At 40.8% G+C, this 21,866-nt stretch overlaps 2 protein-coding genes across 2 annotated transcripts in view; both read left to right on the forward strand.

The window, feature by feature from the left end:
* The first annotated feature begins 2,430 nt into the window (after window positions 1-2,430).
* LOC128737019 (nucleolar transcription factor 1-B-like) lies at window positions 2,431-5,775 on the forward strand. Its single transcript, XM_053831563.1, has 4 exons — window positions 2,431-2,787; window positions 2,852-3,383; window positions 3,450-4,475; window positions 5,338-5,775. The coding sequence occupies exons 1-4, from the start codon at window positions 2,718-2,720 to the stop codon at window positions 5,651-5,653; spliced, it is 1,944 nt and encodes a 647-aa protein (XP_053687538.1). The 5' UTR covers window positions 2,431-2,717; the 3' UTR covers window positions 5,654-5,775.
* Window positions 5,776-12,045: 6,270 nt separating this feature from the next.
* LOC128738846 (tyrosine-protein kinase-like otk) overlaps window positions 12,046-21,866 on the forward strand; it is an 80,062-nt gene continuing 70,241 nt past the window's right edge. The window contains exons 1-3 of the mRNA XM_053834279.1: window positions 12,046-12,100; window positions 19,698-19,829; window positions 20,164-20,325. Of these exons, the coding sequence (XP_053690254.1) occupies window positions 12,046-12,100; window positions 19,698-19,829; window positions 20,164-20,325 (349 nt within the window). The remainder of the gene's footprint in view (window positions 12,101-19,697; window positions 19,830-20,163; window positions 20,326-21,866) is intronic.

Consider the following 21,866-nt stretch of genomic DNA (forward strand, 5'->3'; position numbering starts at 1 on the left):
CCGACGCATAACAAAAATGACAGAATCATTACCATTTCTGGTTTTAATTTCTGAGAACATGTTGCTTGTACAAGAATCATGGCAAATTTGAGTAACTGTTTCATGGTACTTAAAAAAAGTAAGCGTTTTATGCAAAATGGTACGAGATACCACGGTTCTTGTTTCAGTGCAGCATTTTACGTGACAAAGTCTCAGGTAGATGACTTTGTTACGGCCTGAGCATATTGAGGCGTTTATGAAAAATCCATCTCCATCCATCCATCGCTCAGACGATAACCGCGATATAAATAAAAAATTAAAATTCTGGCTTTAGTTTTCAGAAGGTCGCATAATTAACATAATTGGTAGCAAAAAGAGTGCTCATTTGGCTACCAACGGGGTAGCAATCGCATAGCGCCGTAAATACAAAAGATAGAACTAAAACACAGACAAACAGACATAACTCTTGGAAGAAAAATCAACAAAAATTATCGTACCTCATATTTAGCCTGAACACTAGCACCACAGACAAACAGACATAACACTCGTTTTCCATTCATCGTACCGATAAAACCGTCATTTCAAATTTGGGCTTAGTTGGGAATGTCTCCGTTTTGGTCAAAGTGGCGCTTTTTGACGAAAGAAGGGGAATTCCCCATAAAAAATACTTGCTACTTCGAGGGACACTCATATTGCCATTTGATATTTGGGAATGTCGATCATAGATGGTGCTAGTGTTCAGGCTAAATGTGAGGTACGATAATTTTTGTTGATTTTTCTTCCAAGAGTTATGTCTGTTTGTCTGTGCTAGCACCATCTATGATCGACATTCCCAAATATCAAATAGCGATATGGGTGTCCCTCGAAGTAGCAAGCATTTTTTATGGGGAATTCCCCTTCTTTCGTCAAAAAGCGCCACTTTGACCAAAACGGAGACATTCTCAACTAAGCCCAAATTTGAAATGACGGTTTTATCGGTACGATGAATGGAAGACGAGTGTTATGTCTGTTTGTCTGTGACTAAACTTTCTTCAACAATAGTGTAGATAATAATAAGCTCTACAATCGCCCTTTACACTACTTTTTCGAATACTGTTTAATGGAGGCGCTGTAGTCAATTGAGCATCTACTGTGCAAAAAACCGAGAATGAAGCCTGTGTATGTATGTATGGGAACTACCACCTATCGCAGCAGAACAACTGTTCATACCAATGGGCTTATCTGACAAGGGGAATTGTACAAACATAACCATTGGTCACGTTTACCAGGTCCTGTATGAAGGGCCAAAAGGGAATCGGTCGGCAACCAACATCGCTTGCACGTACCAGGAGTGTTTAAGAATCTCCTTCCAGGAAACTACATCGCATGAGTCAATCGTTAAGTAAGCCCTCCCAATGCAGAATGACCCCAATAGGCGGGGAGAAGGGCTCGCCCATCATCCACAATGTGTTGTTAGCCGGGCCAAGGTTAACCTTAGGGAGTTGACCACTTCACTCTCCTTAAGCACACTACTTCAAACAAGTACCCTGTTGGACCCTCCCATTCATTGATGTTATTGTTTTTGTGTACATTTTGATTTGGTGATTTTTTTATATTCAATTACTGTAATCAGTCATATGCGGTTATCTTTTGGTGGTTTGGTTCAACTGTCAGGATAACCCATCAGATAAACGCGTGAATAACCGCACTTTGAGGATTTTTCTTGGCAGACTGCAATAAAAGTGCTAAGAAAAATCCTCAAATTGCGTGCTAAAATCCGCCCTATTGAAATGTTGGCCGTCATTTGCAGTGATTTTTACTTTTCGTTGGGTACTTTTCTGTTAAAGTGTGCGGTTGACACGTTACAGGGTTGAGGTCGTCCTATGTACACTATTACTTAGGTACGGCAAACGCGGCATGTTTGTGTTCGTAATATGCTAAAAAGTATAGCTGTGTTAGTGTGATCGTTGTACGGCACAATGTTTATGCTTTTTTATGCCCGTAGAAGAATAGGGCGAGATTGACGTCACCCTTGCTGTTTACATTATTTGCGCTGCTAACACAAACAAACGGTACGTTGTTCCACACCTCTACTACTTCACATCGGAGGTCGTCGACAGTCGACAGCAAAAAGACTGTTTGTATCACGGTTGCCAGCACGGTCACCAATCAGCTAAATCCAAACATGGGTCATTTTGTTCTTAATATCCTGCAAGATTATTACGTTAAATTCCAGACAATATTTTGTAACTGTATAGTGCTCAAAACTTTACAAAAGTTGCTCTCTGTTTTGTCCTTTTATCGGAGTCAAAGTCAGGTTTTAGAGAAAAATTTTAAAATTTATTTTCATACTTTGGTAGAAACCTTTTGGCAACCCGGTTTTACTAAAAAATATCAGCAACACATCAACGCACAACTACACACATCGAGAGTTCGAGACTCAACTCAACGATAGTACTGAAGAAGCTAAGCAGATGCAGAACTTTAGTGCAAGAAAAAACGGCGGTTAGTTTGTAAATTGTTTTTCGCATGGTGTTGTTTATCCTAAAATCGTTTTGCCTAGCATATAACTGTCTACAACACATGTCGATATTGTAAATTAACCTTATTTTATTGCAAAGACGGTCGGAATACAGTAGTGTCTCCGTAAATATTTTGATCATAACCTCATAAAAAGTAGCGTCCCTGTGCCGTGGCGTTCCATTTCCAAGTGTTTATCTCGATATCCTGGCTTGCCAGCCAAATAAACTAGCAGTAAAATGCGGCAACGGTCTATGTCCGTTTTTGTCCCGAAAGACGATAATCGTTTTTCGAAAAGATTTGAAGGAGGTTTGTACATAAAATAATGTTATTTGTTTTCATTTTTTATATGCGCTTGGTTTGATTATTTTAGTTGTTTCGGATAATGAAGAACAATCGGATTTAGAAAGTGACAACGAGTCAAAAGGTGACACCAAACCAGACTTCCGGACGGGCTGGACGAAAACAGATTATGATGATTTGCTCGAAAAGTTGAAAAATTTGCTTCCCAAGAAGGATACCAAGAAATTCACCAGTAGGCTGCAAGCGATCGACTGGAAAGAAATCGAAGTGCGACATCATAGTCCGGAAGATATAAAACAGACGGTCGATGCTGTGCTTGCTAAAATACGTCGCTTTCGAACGCTTGGCGAAATGCTTGCCGATGCGCCGGATATAATCAACAAGTTGCTCAGTAAGGAGAAACCCAAGCCTCCGGCATCGGCTTACACCTTATTCATGAAGGAAAATTTTCCGCGCTGGAAAGAAGCTAACTTAGACATGAAAGACGTTTTCAAAGTTGCATCCAAAGAGTTTCGCGATATGTCACTCAAAAAAAGGCAGAAATATGAAGAAGCTTCAAATCGATTGAAGCAAGAGTACAAAACAAATATGGAAAAATATTAGTAAGTATTGCAAGGCACATTGTTAAGAATATCTAGTTTTTCTAACACCATTTTTATTTATTTTAGTGCGGAGAATCCGGATATGGTTTCTCAGAAAGCTAAGAGAACAAGGACTAGCAACAAGCAATTGACTAAAACACCATTCAACCTATTCCTGTCATCACGGCGGGAAACAGAAGATATAACATTGGCAGAAGCCCGAAAAGAATGGGAAGATTTGCCTCATAAGAAAAAGCTTAAATATGTTCAGCAGTCGTTTGCAGCGCAAAGTACAGGCAAGTGGCTTAATAAAAAAGAACAGGAAATGCTTGATCGATTCAATGGTAAACCGGACTTCGTTGGTAGAAATGCATTCGAATTTTACGTTCGAAAACATCGATCTCAGTTCGATGCATCAACTATGGGTGGTAAAATTGTTCAGCAAAAGATACGAGAGGAGTACCATAAGCTAAGCCCACGCGATATACTGGACCTGAAGGATGAATATGCTTTAGCTAGAGATCAATACATAACTCAGTATCGTGCTTTTATTGCCAACCTGCCGAAGGATAAGCAGGAAGCTGAACTGGAACATCTACGAAGTTTGACGGACAAAAGTTCAAAACCAAAACAGAAAGTAAAAGACGAAGTGACCAAATCGAAAGAGGAACTGTATCCCGGATCTAACGAGGAAGATCCGCCGGTAGCAGAATCAACAACCATCAAAAAACCCACCAAGAGTAAGAAACAAAAGCCCACGGACTTGCCGGTGAAATTGGAGCCTGTTCGAGAAAAATCACCGAGCAAACGACCAAAGCAAAGTTCACCGTTGCCATCATCGCCAAAAGTGGTAGAAGCGGATGCTAGCTCATCTTCGAACGCTAAAACCAAAAAACCAGCTGATAAAAAGAAGAAGAATGTTGAAGATTCAAGCAGCGATACCCTCGCGGCAGTGACGACCAGTTCCAGTAATAATGGAGAAACTAAGAAAGCACAAGCGACAAAGCGTTCATCAAACGAAACGGCAATGTCACCGGTAGAGAAAAAATCCAGAAAACAAACGATCAAGGAAGAAACGAAGGATCCGCCGAAAGAACCAGAAAAACCACCGGCGTGAGTATTTTTGTTTGTTGTTTTTACTCTATTTTGCTCACTAAACCACATCGCACTGTTTAACCCTAGTATTTATTTTTACACCCCACCCTGTAGGGCGAAGAAACGAAATTTGCGCAACAGAACGAAGACCGCAAGATATTGAAATTTCTCTATTTATCCATTGATTTTTTTTGTGATAGGTCGCACCATAACAGCCATTAGACGTTTTTGTTGAGCAAAGAATCATAGTTTGATTTACTTGATCCCTACTTATGTTTGTCTAGTTTTACTAACCTGTAGAGGAAATGTCAGAATATGACAAAATTTATTCGATTGATCTATCTGTAGGAGTGTTGAATTCGGGATAATAAACTTCGTTTATGTATGGGATTAGATAGAGATAGAGAGCAGATCTGAGATGGGTAAAGTCAATAAATGTGGCTGTTCTGAACCTCAAGGTACGATCACTGGTTTAACAAACTAGTCGTCGCATGTTTGAATCTTGGCTGGGAGCAACATTTGTTTCGCTGCCTGATCTTAATCTACAGCGGAGTTACTTCTCATCTCGATGGACGATCAACCAGATACCGAGACAAATCGGCTGGTGACGCTGAGGATCCCTTTCGTTCTTCCCTTCCGTATATTTCCCTATTGCGTAAACGGATCTAACGACGCAGTTTCGCGAAAAGCCAAGCATCCCATAGTGCATTTACTGTTTAGAAGAGTTTTTGCTTATATCATTTGTTGCTAGTTAAACTCATGTATGTAATTCACCATTTTTGACATGTAGAGATAAGTAGTATTTTTGGAATATTAGTCATTGCGCACATTTTTCTCCAATTACATTTTATACAATCGAAATTTCATTCCTATTCCGTAGCACACCAGAGGAGTTCTATCGGCAGCGCATCTACAAGGGCAAGGTCGGCAAGTATAAGGAATCCTACGCCAACCTGTCGGCAGCAAGAAAACGCGAAATTGCTGACCTACTTAAGCAAGCACAGACGCGGTACATCGTCGACTTCGAAAACTTTCTGAAATCTTTGCCTCGGGATGAGATTCGACGGTACATTCAGAAGGCCAAAACGCAGAAGAAAGAAACAGCGGATGACGATTCCGATGAAGATGAGACGGATGAGGAGGACGACGCTGAAGACAATGATAGCAGCAGTGGTTCGGAGGAAGAAAGCGACTAATGTGTGTGTGCCAGGAAGATAGTACCGACTCACTTTAAAATGCTATTTTTTAGCAGTTTTTTGTTACTGGATCAATATTTTGCCATTATTGACAAATTCAGTGAATAGATTCTTTTATTAATTGTAGAGTTAATAAATAAATAATTTGGTTTGCCTTTGACATGGTTTATTTCTTCAAAATATCTTTTAACAATGGCCCGTACCGTCCGTAAGGATCAACTGGTATGAAAATATCATTTTTAAAAAAGGTAAACCCAATTACTCTTTGTGACACGATTGGCTGGAAATTTGCATCACTATAGTATGGTTGGCGAAATTCACGCTCTGATATCACGGCTGCCTCTTCCTGCAAGGCCTTCGCCAAGATTTCCGTTTCAAACGGTGGGTTATTAGCCGCTGATCCAGTGGCATGTTCTGACACTAGCAGCTTTTCGCTGTTGGCCAAATTGTCCAAAGCATATTGATTATCGGCTTTGTGGTAGAAGCCGTTGGGTACTATCGCCACAGTGCGGTGACCAGCGCGCTCGAACCATGAAACCGCGGCGGAAATGCGGGCTGCATCGAAACGCTGCGTAAGCTCGTCGTACGCTAGACTTTCGCCATCGCACACTACTGGCCGGCGCAATTCCGCGGGAATGTTTTGATCCACAAGATTTCGGCGAATTTTTCGGCTTGTAGCGCGAATCACGTTTCGGTTCGATGACACGCTGTTCAACTGTTGGGCAGTTGCAGGAACTACGTTGCTGGTTGAGGCACGTGCCGTACGTGGGGGGTTTCGCGCTCTCTGCCGTTTTATTGGTACTCTTGAATTTAGCCTCTTTCGTGCCGGTTCTTTAGTAACCGTTTTCATGTTTTTGAACACTAATAATTTGTCACACAAAGTTTTTTATGAAGCCTTTTTCGATAATGGCGAAATTGCATGGATTGCTTGGTTTTGTATATTTATCCCTCTAAGAGTTTTACAAATGATTTCCGGAAAATTTTTTTATTTATTTTATGGCAGTCATACAAAAAAAGCTTTCATTTCTTGAAATGCACAGTGATTTAAAACAAAAAGGTTTACAATTTTCTCAATTTTCTTTGACTTGAGTAATCACAGATATCCAGTTTATTAATTAACATTTGGAATATTAAAAATTATTCCGTTAATTTACTGTAGTTCGAAAAAAAGGATTATTTTATTGAGAATCATGTGGATGAATAATCCTCATTTTCTACCTCGTCTTCATGTACAAGACTTTAATTTGATTTCGTAATCCTTGACAGTGCTTTATATTTATACTTTTTTCAATAGTTAACAAATTTCTATTATGTTTGCTGTATCCACCACTACTTAGAAATTTTTTTGACTGAGGCAAATATGTATCTTTAAAAGCAATTGAAAACTGGTTGAGTTAAAAGGTGCAAAACATAACCACTTTTCGTTACATGTTCATTTCTCGTGAGCCTCCCAGTTAGCTTCGAGGTACGATGCTGGTCTAACAACGCCAGTCGTATGTTCAAATATCGGCTGGGGGGTGATGCAGCTAGAAACAATTAGATCGTTGCACTAGCCCCGTAATTGCCTTGTGCTCTAGAAAATCCGGCTGGGAAGTCTGTTGATAAAGAAGGTCCACATCTTAAAGACGTTTATAACTTGTTTGCTTTGCCTTTTTATCATTTCTTGTGCTTTTAAAATACACCCGAATATAGAAAACAAACATAGTTCTACGTTAAAGTATTTTCACATAGTGTTTGCAGATCGCCGTGGAAAATTTCATGAAAAACTATTTAAAGAATTTGGTGACACTGCTGATAATTGGCTCAAGCAGCACGCTCCCGATGCTTATAAGGAAATTTGTGCCTTGCCGCACTTTATCATCATTTTCCTGATGGGAAAGAATGGACTGGAGATGGGTAATAAGGATATGGAGTAGGTGAAGGTTAGGAAAACGACGGCACACATATAGGTACATATATGCAGAATCAGAAGTGTTCTAAGTTTAATGCTTTGATAGCATCCTGGCTATCAGAACACAAATAAATTATTTTACCAGACAGGTTTTGCTAAAGTGCTGCCTGTACTCTGCACATGATCGCCCAAAATTTCAGCTTGGTATATAGTGCAGCACCCGCCAAGTGGATACGGCTTTTCCAGCTGCAATTTTTAACAATAAACACCAGCACCTGCTTGACCGTCCAACAAACAGTGACCCATCAGTGTAACAAACAATATGTTGTTCTACTTCGCTTTCTAAGTAGCCAGAATTCCATTCGTATGATAATCATCCGCAAAGCCATAGGTGGGATAGCCCTGACCATTCAATTTGCTTAGTAAACTATCCGCAACTAGATTCCATAAGAGTCCTGAGGGCAACCACAGAGCTTAGCTTTCTTATTCCTGTCTGTCTTAATGATGAACAAAGAATCCGGTCGCTAAGCATTGCGTGTAGCCGCAGCCGCAACTTTTTATAGTAGAAGGAGCTCTGTGGTTTTGTGCTGGTTAAAGTGTAGAATTAAAACATACGTTATCAAAAGCTCCTTCGATATAGAGAAATACTCCTAAACAGGAATTTTTATGATCAAACGCCTTCTCAATCTTGTACACAACGTTATGTAATAGAGGTACAATATGCATGTTGCATTGTTGCATACCATGAAGTGGGTAATCGCTCAAATTATCGTCCCGTATATAGTGGTCAATGATTCGTTCTACAGTTTTGAGGAGAAATGAACTCGTACTGATGGGCCTAAAGCTTTTCGCTTCTTCATAAGATGCGCGGCCACCCTTGGGTATACATTTTACAACTATTTCCCGCCAGGCTTTCGGTATATAGCCGTTAGCAAGAGAGCATGAGATAATCTTTTTTTAAATTTGGCGCCGAGACACTCAAAAACCGCTAAATTTTGAACGAAGGCGGAGAGTTACCTTTATTTTTGATGGTACTCTCCGTTTTGTTTCAAAATTTAGCGGATTTTGAGTGTCTCGGCGCCTCTGTAATCTATTGGAGACTATAGCCTTCGACAGCCCTTCGAGATTTTTTTCTAAGTTTCACGAGTTCTGCGTTCCACCAGGGAGTACCTCTTGTAGTACTCACCCTTGGAAGCGGACATGCTTCTTCACATGCTTCCATTATGATGGAGTTATTCTAAGTCATCCGGAGAATTAATAGACGGAAAATATCCGTGGCATCCGTTTGCAATTATAAACATTTTTTTTCATCTGGATAATCGAGTCCGACCAGTACTCGTTCAAGAGAGCCACAGTTACAAGATCCAGCAAACGTTCCGCTGGACCGATTCACGGACGGTCTTGTCTTGGATTAGATCGGATCAGCGAAGGTATAAGCCATTCGTCGGTTTTCGCATTGGAGAAATCCTCAGCCGTTCGAATCTGTCCGATGATTCTACCTAAAAACAAGATTTAAAATTAGTTAACCTAAATAAATACACACGTTAAAACTTACAGCTAAGATCGAGAACAAAGCAGATAAGAATTGATTAAAGCTAGTGTGAAAAATTATTGAAAACGCTAAAAGTAAGTAAAAAGCTAAAAGAATTATGTACAATTATTTACAACGTTCCTAATCCTACATTTGCGCTAGGGTGAATCAATTTCTTATTGCTCGAGACAGCTGCTAGAGAAGAACGTGGCCGGTCTGCTGGAGGGAAAAAGAAACAAAATGTAAGTTAGAGTAGGGCTAGTTTAAGTAATGTAAATCTAATGGAAATAATAGAATTCTAGCTTTGATCTGCCAGAAAATAAGGCTGATTCCAAGGAAATAGTTTCGTTTGTTCAAACTAGTCCGAACAGTAGTGGAAGACCAGCCAAAGTTTTGGACGCAGAAGGACTTCGTTCTCTTTCTCGTGCCTTCAGCAACCAGGATTCCGTGAGCCAATGAAATGCCGCAAAAAAGTTCAACTATTCCCACCAATATATCTGCAAAACATTAAAAAGAGTTGGAATAAAGCCCCGAAAGAACACAAGAGAAGAGCCTCAGAAGACACTGAGAAATTGATTTCGACACTGAAATCCCAATGCCGCTGGTTGATAAAAAATTATTCCGGAAAATCCTTTGTTTCAGACGACGAAAGTTACTTTCCTTTTTCGAAGACGCACATTCCCGGAAATCATCGATACTATTCCATAGATAGTTCTACTGCATCTCCGAACATAAAATATAAGTTTCAACAATACTTAATGCTGTATATTGCCATATTCGAGAGAGGTATTTCCAAGTCGTGGTTCAAGCCCTCTGGTTTGGCGATCAATCAAGATGTGTACCAGGTCGAATGTTTGAACAAAATTTTGATCCCGTTTGTACAGAAACATCATGCGGATGGACAATACGTGTTTTGGTCGGATAAACCATCATCGCATTACACAAAAAAAAAAACACAATCGTTCCTAAATACCCATTCGATCCCGTTTGTACCCAAAAACTACAACCTGACAAAACTGCCAGTGTCGTCCAATCGAAGATTTCTTCGGGATTTTTTACTACAAAAATAACTAAAGAGACACGATTTGTAAATAGTTGATTGATAGAATCAAGAGCTTGATTCGCAAAGTTGACATGACGATCGTACAACGATCCTGTTCTGACACCAAACTACGGAAGCTTCGCCGAACAGCCGATTACGGACCGTTTTCAAATGTTTACTCAATTTTTTTCAACAATGGACAATGTATCTTTAATTTTAGTAAATCAGATCTTCTTTAAGCTTACTTATTTTTTGTTTTTATTTACAGGTTACAAAATTTTAGTTGTCACCCGTTACGTAACGCTATTAGTGTGTTGGAGGCATGCGACACAAGGATCATATACCTCTCCCACCCACCACCCCAAGGTACGTTACGTAAGCTGTGCATGGTCCATACCAGGCATTTATACACGTTTGTTTTTATTCATAGCTTTCTTTTCCTTCACTCGCTGTTTTACTCAGTCAGTGCTGGAAGGAAGCAGTCGTTCAGTTCAGTTCAGTTGGCAGTTGCATCGTTCGCCCTTACTCAGCCAGACTCATCGTTCTCGCTGGTTATACGACCAGAGGTTATCCATGTTGCGCATGTATACGGTTATGCTCTGAGCGGTGGAACATTTGAAATGTAAACAAAGAAACATTAACGTTCGGTGGTGTGTGTTGGAGTGGAGTGTTTATGTGCAAGCATTGCCGGCACACGGCATTTCACTCTCTCACGGTACATTCGAGAGTAATGCTGAATAAACTCTCAGCCAGCTTGTTTTTGCATTTTAAGAAAAATATTGCAATAATAGTATATTGTCAAATTGTCAATGTCAAATATTTGGTTGAAAAGCGTCCTTAGCTTTTGAGTGAAATTTAAAATATGAGTAAAAAAATAGAAGAAAATTTTTTTCCAGAAAATCCAGAACCGACACTGTTCAGTGATTGCGTTAAAGATTCTGCTCTTCTGCTGCCAGCCGAGCATATACAGGGAATGGTAGCATGATGTTTTAGCTGGGTGAAGTTGGGTTGGGAGTTATTCGGGAGTTGTTCAGCGGTTAGCCAATGCAGAACGAGTCAACTGAGGGGACTTGAAAACCAGTTTCTGCTTGCCGGTCGTAGCGTTCGGTTGTGTTGCGTTATTCTTTGGCTTTTGGAATCATACTTGTACAGCTCTTCCTGCCTATTGGTGCTGGATGTAGGATACAGATCTGCGGTTGTTTCTCAGCCATAATCACCCCTTCAACTCTGAAAGAAAACCATCAGCGACTCTGGGTGGAACCCGCTCGTGTTTAGAGCCATCAGTGGAGTGGGCGGTAGTGATTTCGAGGCGCACCTAAGTCAGTGGTTTGCCATTATATTGGAACTACGGAAGATTCCCAATTTTGTTCAATATACTGACGTATCAAAAAAACGGCGCTGCTGCCGCAAATCGACGCGAATTCCAAGAGGACGAAAGCCGGTGCAGCAAGGTTGCGCAAAAATAACTGTCTCTCTGATGAAATATGTGATAAAATCGCTGCGCTCTGGGAGCAGTTTTTACGCTTCAGTTTTGTGTGCAATTTTTAATTAAAATTTTTATAGAAACCTGCGTCGTGTAAATAAACGTGAAATTGGAAGAAGTGCTACTCTGAGTTAGCAGCAAAGTAAGTGGTGGGCTCTTGTCGGGCTGCCCGTGTGTTCGTGGAGGATATTGGATTGAACCGCAAAGAAAACGAAGAAACGAGATAAAATCGAAAAGTGCCGCGCTGTAGTGCGAGCTGGAGTAGGTAGAATGAATGCGTGAATAAAAATTGAGTGATAAAAGGTGAAGCGAGGAGAGATAAAGTACAGCAGTAGGCGATTGTAAGATAATAAATAAGTTCTGTTTTTATCGTGTGTACTGGAAGTAAAGGAAATTCGCCGTGGGACGTAACTAGCAGGGGAAGGAAGAAGCAGCCGCGCTTAAAATGTATAAGAAAAGTTCATTCACGATCGTGGTTGCGGCACTGGCGGCATTCTTTGGTAAGTTGTTTTTTTTGCATTTTATCAAGACAGAGATACCTTACGATTGAAATACAAAATAAAGTGGGATTAAAGTTTCAACAGATAATAGCTCTTTCATCATTCAAACACATTCAAACAGGGTTCGTGTTACAAAAATCTCCACTCGCATAATCAAGACAAAATTAAACAAATGTTGGTAGCAGCCTATTGTGGGCTAGAGTTTACGGTCGAAACGTTCGCTCGGGATCGCTCCGTATAATCCGTTCGGTGCCTTGCGGAGTGCTTTGCTGGCGAAAATGCCAAGTAGGGTATAAAGAACAAGCCACGAATGTTTAGCATAGAAATGTGTTATTATTGCAAAAAAGAGCTTCCAGACACGCAAACGGAGTCTGAATCAGAAAGGATTTATTTTTTTTTCACTCACCAAATGGAGTCTCATATAACGCCGATACAGCAGAATGATTTAGCGGTTTAGTCATGCTGGCGAAAATAGAATAAAGTCGCAATCCAGGCCTGATTCTGAAGCTTCATTTGAAATTAGACCATTACAAATATCTTGTAGTTTTTAAGTTTTTGTCCCTCTGATGTTTCGTAACACAACATTAATTTTATATAAGAAAAAATACAATGGCCATTTTTTTGCCAACAAATTTTTGAGCTTCAAAATTAATTTGCAATTGCCTTATTTAAATTTCGAAAGTCAATTTTACGATTAAACAAACCACTCATCCAGGGGTTTAAATAGTTCAAGTTTTGATACAACAAAAACCACCTAAGGACTATTTTTGTTGTATAACACCTTATTAAGCGCTTGTTCCATTTATTTTAGCCGTACAATAGTTGAATAAGTTACTCTTAAGCACAAATGTTTGTTGAGCAAAATGTCTACTAGTGTCTGTCAAAGTCCTATGAGAGACAAATGAATAACAAAGTTGTGTTAAGTTAATTTTTTACAGTGTATAAGAATTTTTTTGCTGGTAAGGTGCTTTCCCGCATCTATCCTGTTCTGTAGACTAAGACCGTTACCAAGCTGGTTTTCGTGAGGGTCGCTCCACGGTGGATCAAATGTTTATCCTTGCGTCAGTTACTAGACAGTTTCTGGCAGTACAACTTGCAGATTCACCATCTGTTTGTGGACTTTAAGGCGGCGTAGGATTCATTCAAACAAAATGAGCTGTCGCAGATATAGAATGCTATATGCTATAGAACATGGTTTTCAGACGAAATTAATTTCGCTGATTCGTGCGACGCTGGATCCGCCTTCAAAACATTGAATGGACTAAAGCTAGGGAATGTCGATATAATCGGAATCAGCCGTACAGCAGGGCAAGAGTCTTTTTGGCCTTTTAAATGGGAGGCAGCGAGATTGGGGCTTACCACCAAAACGAAGTAAATGGTTACTGGCAGGGAACGGGATTCCAATGGTAGCGAAGTGCAACTGGATGGAGAACGATTGAAGTAGTGGACGAATTCATATATCTTAGTACGCTCGTGACACGCGACAACGATGTAAGCCGCGAAGTAAAACGACGAATTGAAGCTACGAGTAGGGCTTTATATGGATTACGTAACCAGCGGAAGCCCCGTAGTTTGCCAATTCACACAAAACTGGCGCTCTAAAGAATGGCCCTTTACGGACATGAATCATAAACGCTAAAGGAAGTTGATCAACGACTACTTGGGGTTTTCGAGCGTAAAATTCTGCGAACTATGCTTGAAGGCAAACCAGAAAATGAAGTGTGGCGCAGATCCACGAAGCACGAGCTGAATCAAGTGTACAAACATACTTATCTGGTGAAGGTAGTACAATATGGCAGGGTTCGGTGGACTGGGCACGTGGCCAGAATGCCCTATGATAGAGTAGCAAAAACTATTTTCATCAGAGAACCAGGAAGAGGCCACAAACGTAGAAAATAATAGGAGATGATCTGAAAGAAGGTACGGAAATCACTTTGTAGCCGCAAGGTTACCGAGTCGGCTTGCTAAGTTGGTGGTCATGGGTTAGGGGCTCAAATTTTAGTAGCCCGATGTCAAGTGACTACATGCTGAATTCTATATTACCCCAATGAAGCCCCTTGACAGTGCAAAAGTTACTTTTATAGTTCAATGTACTGTTCGGAGGAGAGCAATGGGGGATGTTGACCAGACTCCACACTTTAGGAACCACAGTGATGCCATTGTCGTTGTACCACTGTTTTGCGGAATAGTGACAGCCTGTCAAATCGCACCAGAAAAGCAATCAAGAATCAACTCATGCTGCTACAGAAAAGGCAGCAAGCGCTTCTGATGTTAAGGAAGCGTTATTTTGCAGCCCGCGGCTGCAGATTGAGGAACTTTTTACCGAATTTCAACACCTTTTATATTTTGTGGTGTTTCGGTCGATCGAACGTGGTATAGAGTACCACTGGAATACTACTGAACTGAAGTTATCTGACGACGTAATCGTAGTTCGGCAGCAAATTCTCGTAGAGCCTCCTTAAGCGTTTCTCTGCCTCCATACTTAGAACATAATTTTGTATTTTTTTAGGGAAAATATTCGTTAAATTATTCATCGATAGCCCCCCCCCCTTTCAACGAAAAAAATATTCAAAGCAAAGCAAAGCTACCACCATTTAAAACAATCGTAGGTAACCTTTTTACTGCAAATGTTGTTATTACGAATGGTTCGTATTTGGTACGAGAACACACTCGTAGCACATTTTGCATTAGAACGCATTTGATGCAACATTATTGTCTGGTATCGTTATTGACGAGATCGAGTTGCGAAGATTGCATGCAAGAGAAAATATACCTACTTGTGCATTCGTCGCTGTTCTGTGGTGTGCGATGTTGTCGGTTGTTCTAACGTTAATATGACACACGAGCTCAACTTCGATTGCACTGTTGTTTGAGTCTTGGCTTAAGTAAAAATTTGAAATGATCGTTTTTGTTGGCGATGGAATGAGGCTTTAGTATTATTACGTCTGTTAGTCTGTGGTTCAACAGCTGATCTAACTCACAAGATTAACAAATAAACAAAAAAAATGAAATTATCCCGATAAAAAATGCCTACTCTCTTGCTCTTCGCCCAGTTTGCTTCGAGGTACGATGCTGGACTAACAAGCTAGTCGTCGTATGTTCGAATCTCGGCTAGGCGGTGCTTGTTAGATAATGTCAGTAGGATCGTTACACTGGTCCTGTAATTTTCCTGTACTCTAACAGCCGGCTGCGAAGTCTGTCAATTAAGAAGGGTAATGTCTAATGACGGTTTAAGCCCAAGGCTTTTTTTTGGTTCTCCGAGGATCTCCCAGTTTGGTAAAAAGAAACGAACTTCGAATTTCGGAAAGTGTTACTTGCATAACCCTCCCCTTATCTAATTTTTCACGTTTCCCTTCACGTCGTCTTGTCTCGTCGTGAAGATACTGCTATGCAAACTGCTATGTTTCATTACCTTCTACTGGAGGGGCCGATCCATTCAGCACTTAAGAATTTAAGACCGGCTTTAAACATAGGTCCAGCCAACCTTAAGGGTTGGCGGTCAACCATCAATTTCCGTATATTTCGCTGCGAACATTAATTCCTAACCTAGCTTAACATAAAGGGGAGATTTCCCCACTTACTCTGTTACCCTGGACGATTTTTCCATGCGCGAAAAGCGACAATAGCCAAATTCCATACTGTGCGCTAAATGCCTCTATCGTTTTCCTTGTTCGCGAGTTCATTCACGTCCTGTGCATGGACAAAGATTCGTAAACAAAGTTGGCTAGGCGCAGAGCGTCGCTCGCACTCTCTTCGCTTAACTCGCGCGCGCTCCTCTCTTTAGCACCCGTTCGGCTGGCTACGGGATCGACCGGTCACGTGCGACCTTTTTTGTTGTATCTTCACGGGGAAATAGCATTTTTATTCTAGCTGTGTAAATTCCTGATTCCTGACCAATGCGATTGCTTTAATTTGGCATGACATGACCGGGACTTATCCTCCGGGTCCAGGCCTGCTTCAATGATTTGTACAGAATAAGACAGGTTCGTTACAGTCTTAACAAATTATCTATACAAAGTGTGTATGAAGCAGCAAAGCGTCGCCGTAAACTACGAACCTTCACTCGACGAAGCTGCGCTGCCAGAAAAGGGTGAGCTGAACGAAGCCCCTCTCGAGGAATGTTGGAACACATCAAACAGCCCTTAGCAGTGTAGTGGAGAGTTCCATTGGGAACGTGGCACAGAATCAGCGGAACGACTAATTTGACGATCTATGCAGGAGGGTGATGGATGAGGAGAACGCTGCGTCAAGAAGCGCAGTGCCACACATCGAAACATTGTATGACACAGACAGAAGGAAATGCAGTGAAACCAAGTCTTCTAAGAGAAAAAGTGCTGCCCGGATTATGCGGCGTAAGAGCGGCTGCATCATTTTCAGGAAACGCGAAAGTTCTACCAGAAACTGAACGGATCCCGCAAAAGGCTCTATGCCGCGAGCTAAAATGGGTCGGATGACGATAGTGAGGTGACCCAAAGGTGAAAGCAACTTCGATGAACACCGAAATGGCGTTCAGGCGGAGAACTATGCCGACGGGGGAAGCAACAGGAGACAGCTAAAGAACAATAAACCGGCTGGGAAATGTGGCATTGGAACGGAGCTTAATAAAATGGGACCAGAAAGTCTGCGCCGGTTAATTATTAGAATTTGAGATACAGAACAGGTAACGGAAAAGTGGAAAGATGACGTTATCTACCCGATCTACCAGAAGGGCGATAAGTTGGACTATCTTGTGACCGCCGTTCTCAATGCCGTTTACAAAGTGCTGTCCCAAATCATTGTCCGCCGACTATCACCAATTGTGAACAGATTTGTGGGAATTTGTAAAGCTGGCTTCGTTGAAAGACGATCAACAACGAACCAAAATAGCTGAGAATACAGAATTCCCACACAGCATTCGTTGATTTCAAAGCTTCATATGATACCATCTATCGAAAAAAGCTATGGAAAATCATGGAAGCTGATCAAACTGATTCAATTTATGATGGATGTGTATCATCTTGCGCTGTGCTCGGATTTCGGGTGGATTGTCAAGTTTATTGGAATCACACAGATGATTTCATCAAGGTGACGGGCTCTCATGTCTGTTGGTCTACGCGGTGGAGGATCTTCAACAAATCTAGTGAACTCGTCTGCTTTGCCGATGTTATGGATATTCTCGGCAGAACATCTGCGACAGCGGCTGAAAAGTACACTAGACTAAAGCGCGAAGCATGTTGGTCGGCGAACCGTAACCAACCGACGACGCTGGGGCGGCAGTGTAACGATCGACAGCGATGAGTTTAAGGTAGTTGACGAATTTGTCTGTGTTGACTCAATGACAACGACGGACAATGACACCATCCGTGAGATTCGGAGGCGTATTATCAGCGGAAGTCGTGCTTACTAATAGTTTCACAAGCAATTGCGTGCGAACCGACTAAGCCCCCGTATAAAGTATACCCTGACAAGACGCTCATTAGACCGGTTGTTCTCTATAGGTATGAAAGATGGACAATAGGCTTCGTACACAAATTACGTAACGTTTAGAGGGGAGGGGGGGGGGGGGGGTCGAGCTTGCGTTACTTTTTGTTACATAGGGGGAAGGCGGAGTCATGAGAATAGTTACGTAACAAAATTATACCAAAAAGGCAGTTGCCAAACGAGGATAGGATGTGTTGGAAGTGGAAAACAGTGAATCGGTTTATACTGATGAAAATTCTGGTACAAAATTATGGTTTGTAGCTGAATGACATAATCCTATTAAATTTCCAGTTACATATTACGGTTCAAGACCATTTCAGCTTAACATGGGCCGATGGCCGATTGTGGTTTTTAATATGAAGCTCTTGCTGATTTGGTTGAATTCTTTACAAATTAAATTAAATATGCGGTTTATGCCATTTTCATTCAATGTTGAGTACCAGGGAGGGGGGGGATGTTTGGTTAACGTTACGTAATTTAATGGGGGAGTTGTGCCAAGCGTTACTTAATGTTACATAGGGGAGGGAGGGGGTCAAAAAACCGGAATTTTTGCGTTACGTATTTTGTGTACCACGCCATACTCGAGGACGACCTGAGAGTGCTCGGAGTTTTCGAAAGACGAGTGCTAAGAACGATCTTTGACGACGTATAGGAGAACGGAATATAAAGGCGGAGGTATGTCTTATAACAGCAAGCCAATTAAGTGAGTAAGTAAGTAAATTTGATTTCGTCTAACATTGAAAAAAGATGTAAAACATGACAGGAATAACCATTTATCAACAATTAACTGTCATTTATCGGTTAAGCTAAATAAGGCTCGAGACACGCAATTGACCCCGCTATTCTGATAGCTTGTGATGTCATTATTTTTCCCACAATTATAATTTCTTATAACGCATAATATAATACATTAATAAAATATAATATATAGCAATAATTCAAAATATCATTTGTTTGATAGCAAAGTACGGCCTTTGCTAGCAAATTTTAAGAACATTCCAACTACTGCTAACCGTCGAAGTCAGATTGTGCAGCACAGAAAATCGACTGTTGCCAAATCCCTCGCTAAATCCTCTTTAAGCAATAACAGCTCCCGTCAGCGGCATTCGGCGCGAACCCCGCGGCTATCGTGCTCGTTTCAAGTGTTGTTCCCTGAACGGATCTGACGCATTGTTCCCCTGAAAGCATTATTGTTGCCAGCGACTCTTTCAAGCTGTCTGACACAATATGCAGTAGGCGTTGGAATTGCAGTTTTCCATCCCGCCCGAAGGCGCATTGCGTTCATTGTATGTACAATTGAATGTCAAACGCGGGAAAGGATGTTATCAAACTGTCGCATTCAGTGAGAGTTGTGCTCGGTTCGGTTGTGTAGGACACAAATATACAATATTCGTTTTCACACGACACACATATTTTATATAAAAGTGATGTTTTTGTCATAGTATTTATGCTCATCATGACCAAATAAATCTCATAAATAAATAGCAAAAAAAAAAAAAAAATTATTTACCTTAATTTTAAAAATATTTTTTATAAAATTATTTTTTTTTATAATATTGCAAGAAAATCCGAATTTTTTGCCTCCTTGTTTGAATGAAATATAAAGCTGGTCCTTTTCCTTGCTATTTTGACGCATATCTAGGCACTGTACGAAACAAGGGCAATTTACACAAGTTTCTAAATTTCAACGAAAACTAGATTTATTTTTTTCCAACCATCTAATGTTAGGTTATACGAGAATGTACCGAATGAAAACGGCGCACTGACCGAATTCCTGGTATCAGCAGCCAGGTAGGCATTCCGTAATTGACACTGCTGACAAATGGTGGTTTTCCGGGAAAACGTGAATGTCTTCCTGCGCTGATAAGGAGATAGTAAAAAGCGAATATCATGCCGTGTATTTTTCGTACTCATTCCGACAGCGACTATGATACTGTGAGGATGATGATGTTGATAATGCCGACGGCGAAGGTGACATTTTGGCCAAGTGAAATTTACATCTAGCAGTACATCCTACTGCCGGTTTGGATGGGATGAGGCTGGGGTGGGAATAGGGTTGAATGTTATTATTTTCTTCCATGCATGGGAAAATTCCGTGAGCTGGGCGATGACTAATTTTGAATTTTCCTTTTTGCAGCTTCATTCGCTCGGTCCGAGTTCCAATTTACGGTGTTACCTAAATACACCCAGGTGTACGAGGGAGAAACAGTTGTGCTAAAATGTCGTGCATTCTTCGACGACGAAATCGACTTTTCCTGGACGCTGAATGGTGAGTATTGTTAATGACAAAAGCACTAGAATACTTTGGCTGGTACGAGAAAGAGAGAGAATGACAGTAGGGAGACAAAAATTTGCATTAATTTCCCTAAAATTACTATTTTCGAATTCAATTTGTGCTTCGACTGCCATTCGCTAGCTTTTCCAAGCGGAAGAAGCTGCACATGGGGTTCATATATTCTTCCCCGCCGTGTACTGCCTGTTCTTCAAACGGTGACATTGTTTGGACTGTGCTTTCGGCCATGTCTTCTCCTTTGCGGATCATTAATTTTCATTGTATATGTATAGCTTCGGTATACGTTTTGCTTTTTTCTCCCTCCATCTAGGAAATCCCATTCGGCTGGATCATCGGGTGTATTTAAATGGATCCAATCTGCATATAAACAGCGTTTCCCAGCGGCTGGACAGCGGGGATTACGTATGCCTAGCGACGGCTGAATCCTCCGGAGCACGGGTCGCCACACCGCCAGCTAAGCTGGAAGTTATTCGTAAGTCTGCATTTTATGATCTTGTTTTTTTTTCGTGCCAAACAGTGTTGACCCGGTCCGAAAGCTATCCGATGTGATGAATTTTAAGCTGAACTTAACGCTTTTAGTTTGTTTTTCCGATTATTTCTGATGGAAAAAGTTTTGCTGGTAAACAACTGTTTTGTAAAGTTTATCTGGATAACAACAAGAAAATGGGTTAATGTAAGTTTCTTATTTATAAGTCTAACTAGCTGACCCGACAAACTTCGTATCGCCACAAATTAACCTGTGTTGTACATAAATCATGAATCTCGGATGATCTTTGTCACAATCTCGAGTTTTGCAAGCCCCCCAGTGGGCGGCGCTTCCGACGGCGGGTCACCGGGAACACTCGCGACCGTCTCGTCCTGAATGATCTAGTGTTACTATAGATAGTTTTTGTGGTCTTGTATTGACTAATGTTTTATGGAAGAGTCTCGAATTTCTCGAGTTCGATTAGTTTTTGAGTTTCGCAAAAATTTCTGTTTTATTTGTATGAGAGTCCATATCCCCCTACCACAGGGGTGAGAGGTTTCTAACTATCGTAAAATAAATTCAAGACTCCAAAAGCTCCCACATGCCAAATTTGGTTCCATTTGATTGATTAATTCTCGAGATAAGAGGAAATTTGTTTTTCATTTGTATAGGAGCCCCCCCCTCTTAAAGTGGGGAAATCCATATAGTGATGTCCGATTTTTACAGTTAATCGATTAGTTAATAATCGATTACTTTTTAGGCGGCCGATAATCGACATCGATTAATCGGCGCTGCATAATCGATTAATCGAAATAATCGATTGGTTATAACCTTTACGTCCCCGACACCAAAAAATAGCTTTGCGTCCCGTAGTGCTGTCCACGAGTGTTTTGGAATGTGCAGTCAGACTTAGGCTAGTTACATAGAAATCGAGGAGACCGCATTTTTTGATTTTTGTATAGAAAAAGACGAAGGGTATTACCCAATTTTCTAAAAAATTCTTACAAAATTCCGTGTCTGACAGACTGACAAATTTCGAATTATCTTTTGACGGTGGCACGGTTAATATCTAGATCAAGTTTAGTTTGGTTTTCAGGCTTCAGCGTAGTATTTAAACCGACCCACTGCGAGCAAACTGGATGATTAAAAGCAAAGCCTTGGGGTTAAACATCCTTTCTAAAATTTGACCCATCTTTATCGACAGACTTCACAGCCAGCTATTAGAGTACAAGACAGTTACGGGTTATTGCAACAATCCTACTGACTCAATCTAGGAGCACCGCCTAGCTGAGATTTGAACTTACGACTACTCGTTTCTTAGATCAGCATCATACCTCGAAACCAACGAACTGGTTGATTGTATGTGGTTCATTTAGAAGGTAAGCGCCTGCCACTGTAATTTGTTATTTGTTAGCGGATTATCGATTAGTTCGATTAATCGAGAAGTAATCGGACATCACTAAATCCATAGAAAATATACCATAGAAAATATTCTTGCCTACAAAAACACCCACATGATAAATTTGGTTCCATTTGCTTGATTAGTT

Source organism: Sabethes cyaneus, chromosome 2, assembly GCF_943734655.1.
Source record: "Sabethes cyaneus chromosome 2, idSabCyanKW18_F2, whole genome shotgun sequence".
Lineage (NCBI taxonomy): Eukaryota > Metazoa > Arthropoda > Insecta > Diptera > Culicidae > Sabethes > Sabethes cyaneus.

Excerpts from the sequence above, each read along its gene's own strand:
- LOC128737019 (XM_053831563.1), top strand. The coding sequence starts at position 2,718 with ATGCGGCAACGGTCTATGTCCGTTTTTGTCCCGAAAGACGATAATCGT. Across the intron at positions 2,788-2,851 it reads TTCGAAAAGATTTGAAGGAG|TTGTTTCGGATAATGAAGAA; the intron begins GTTTGTACATAA and ends TGATTATTTTAG. Across the intron at positions 3,384-3,449 it reads ACAAATATGGAAAAATATTA|TGCGGAGAATCCGGATATGG; the intron begins GTAAGTATTGCA and ends TATTTATTTTAG.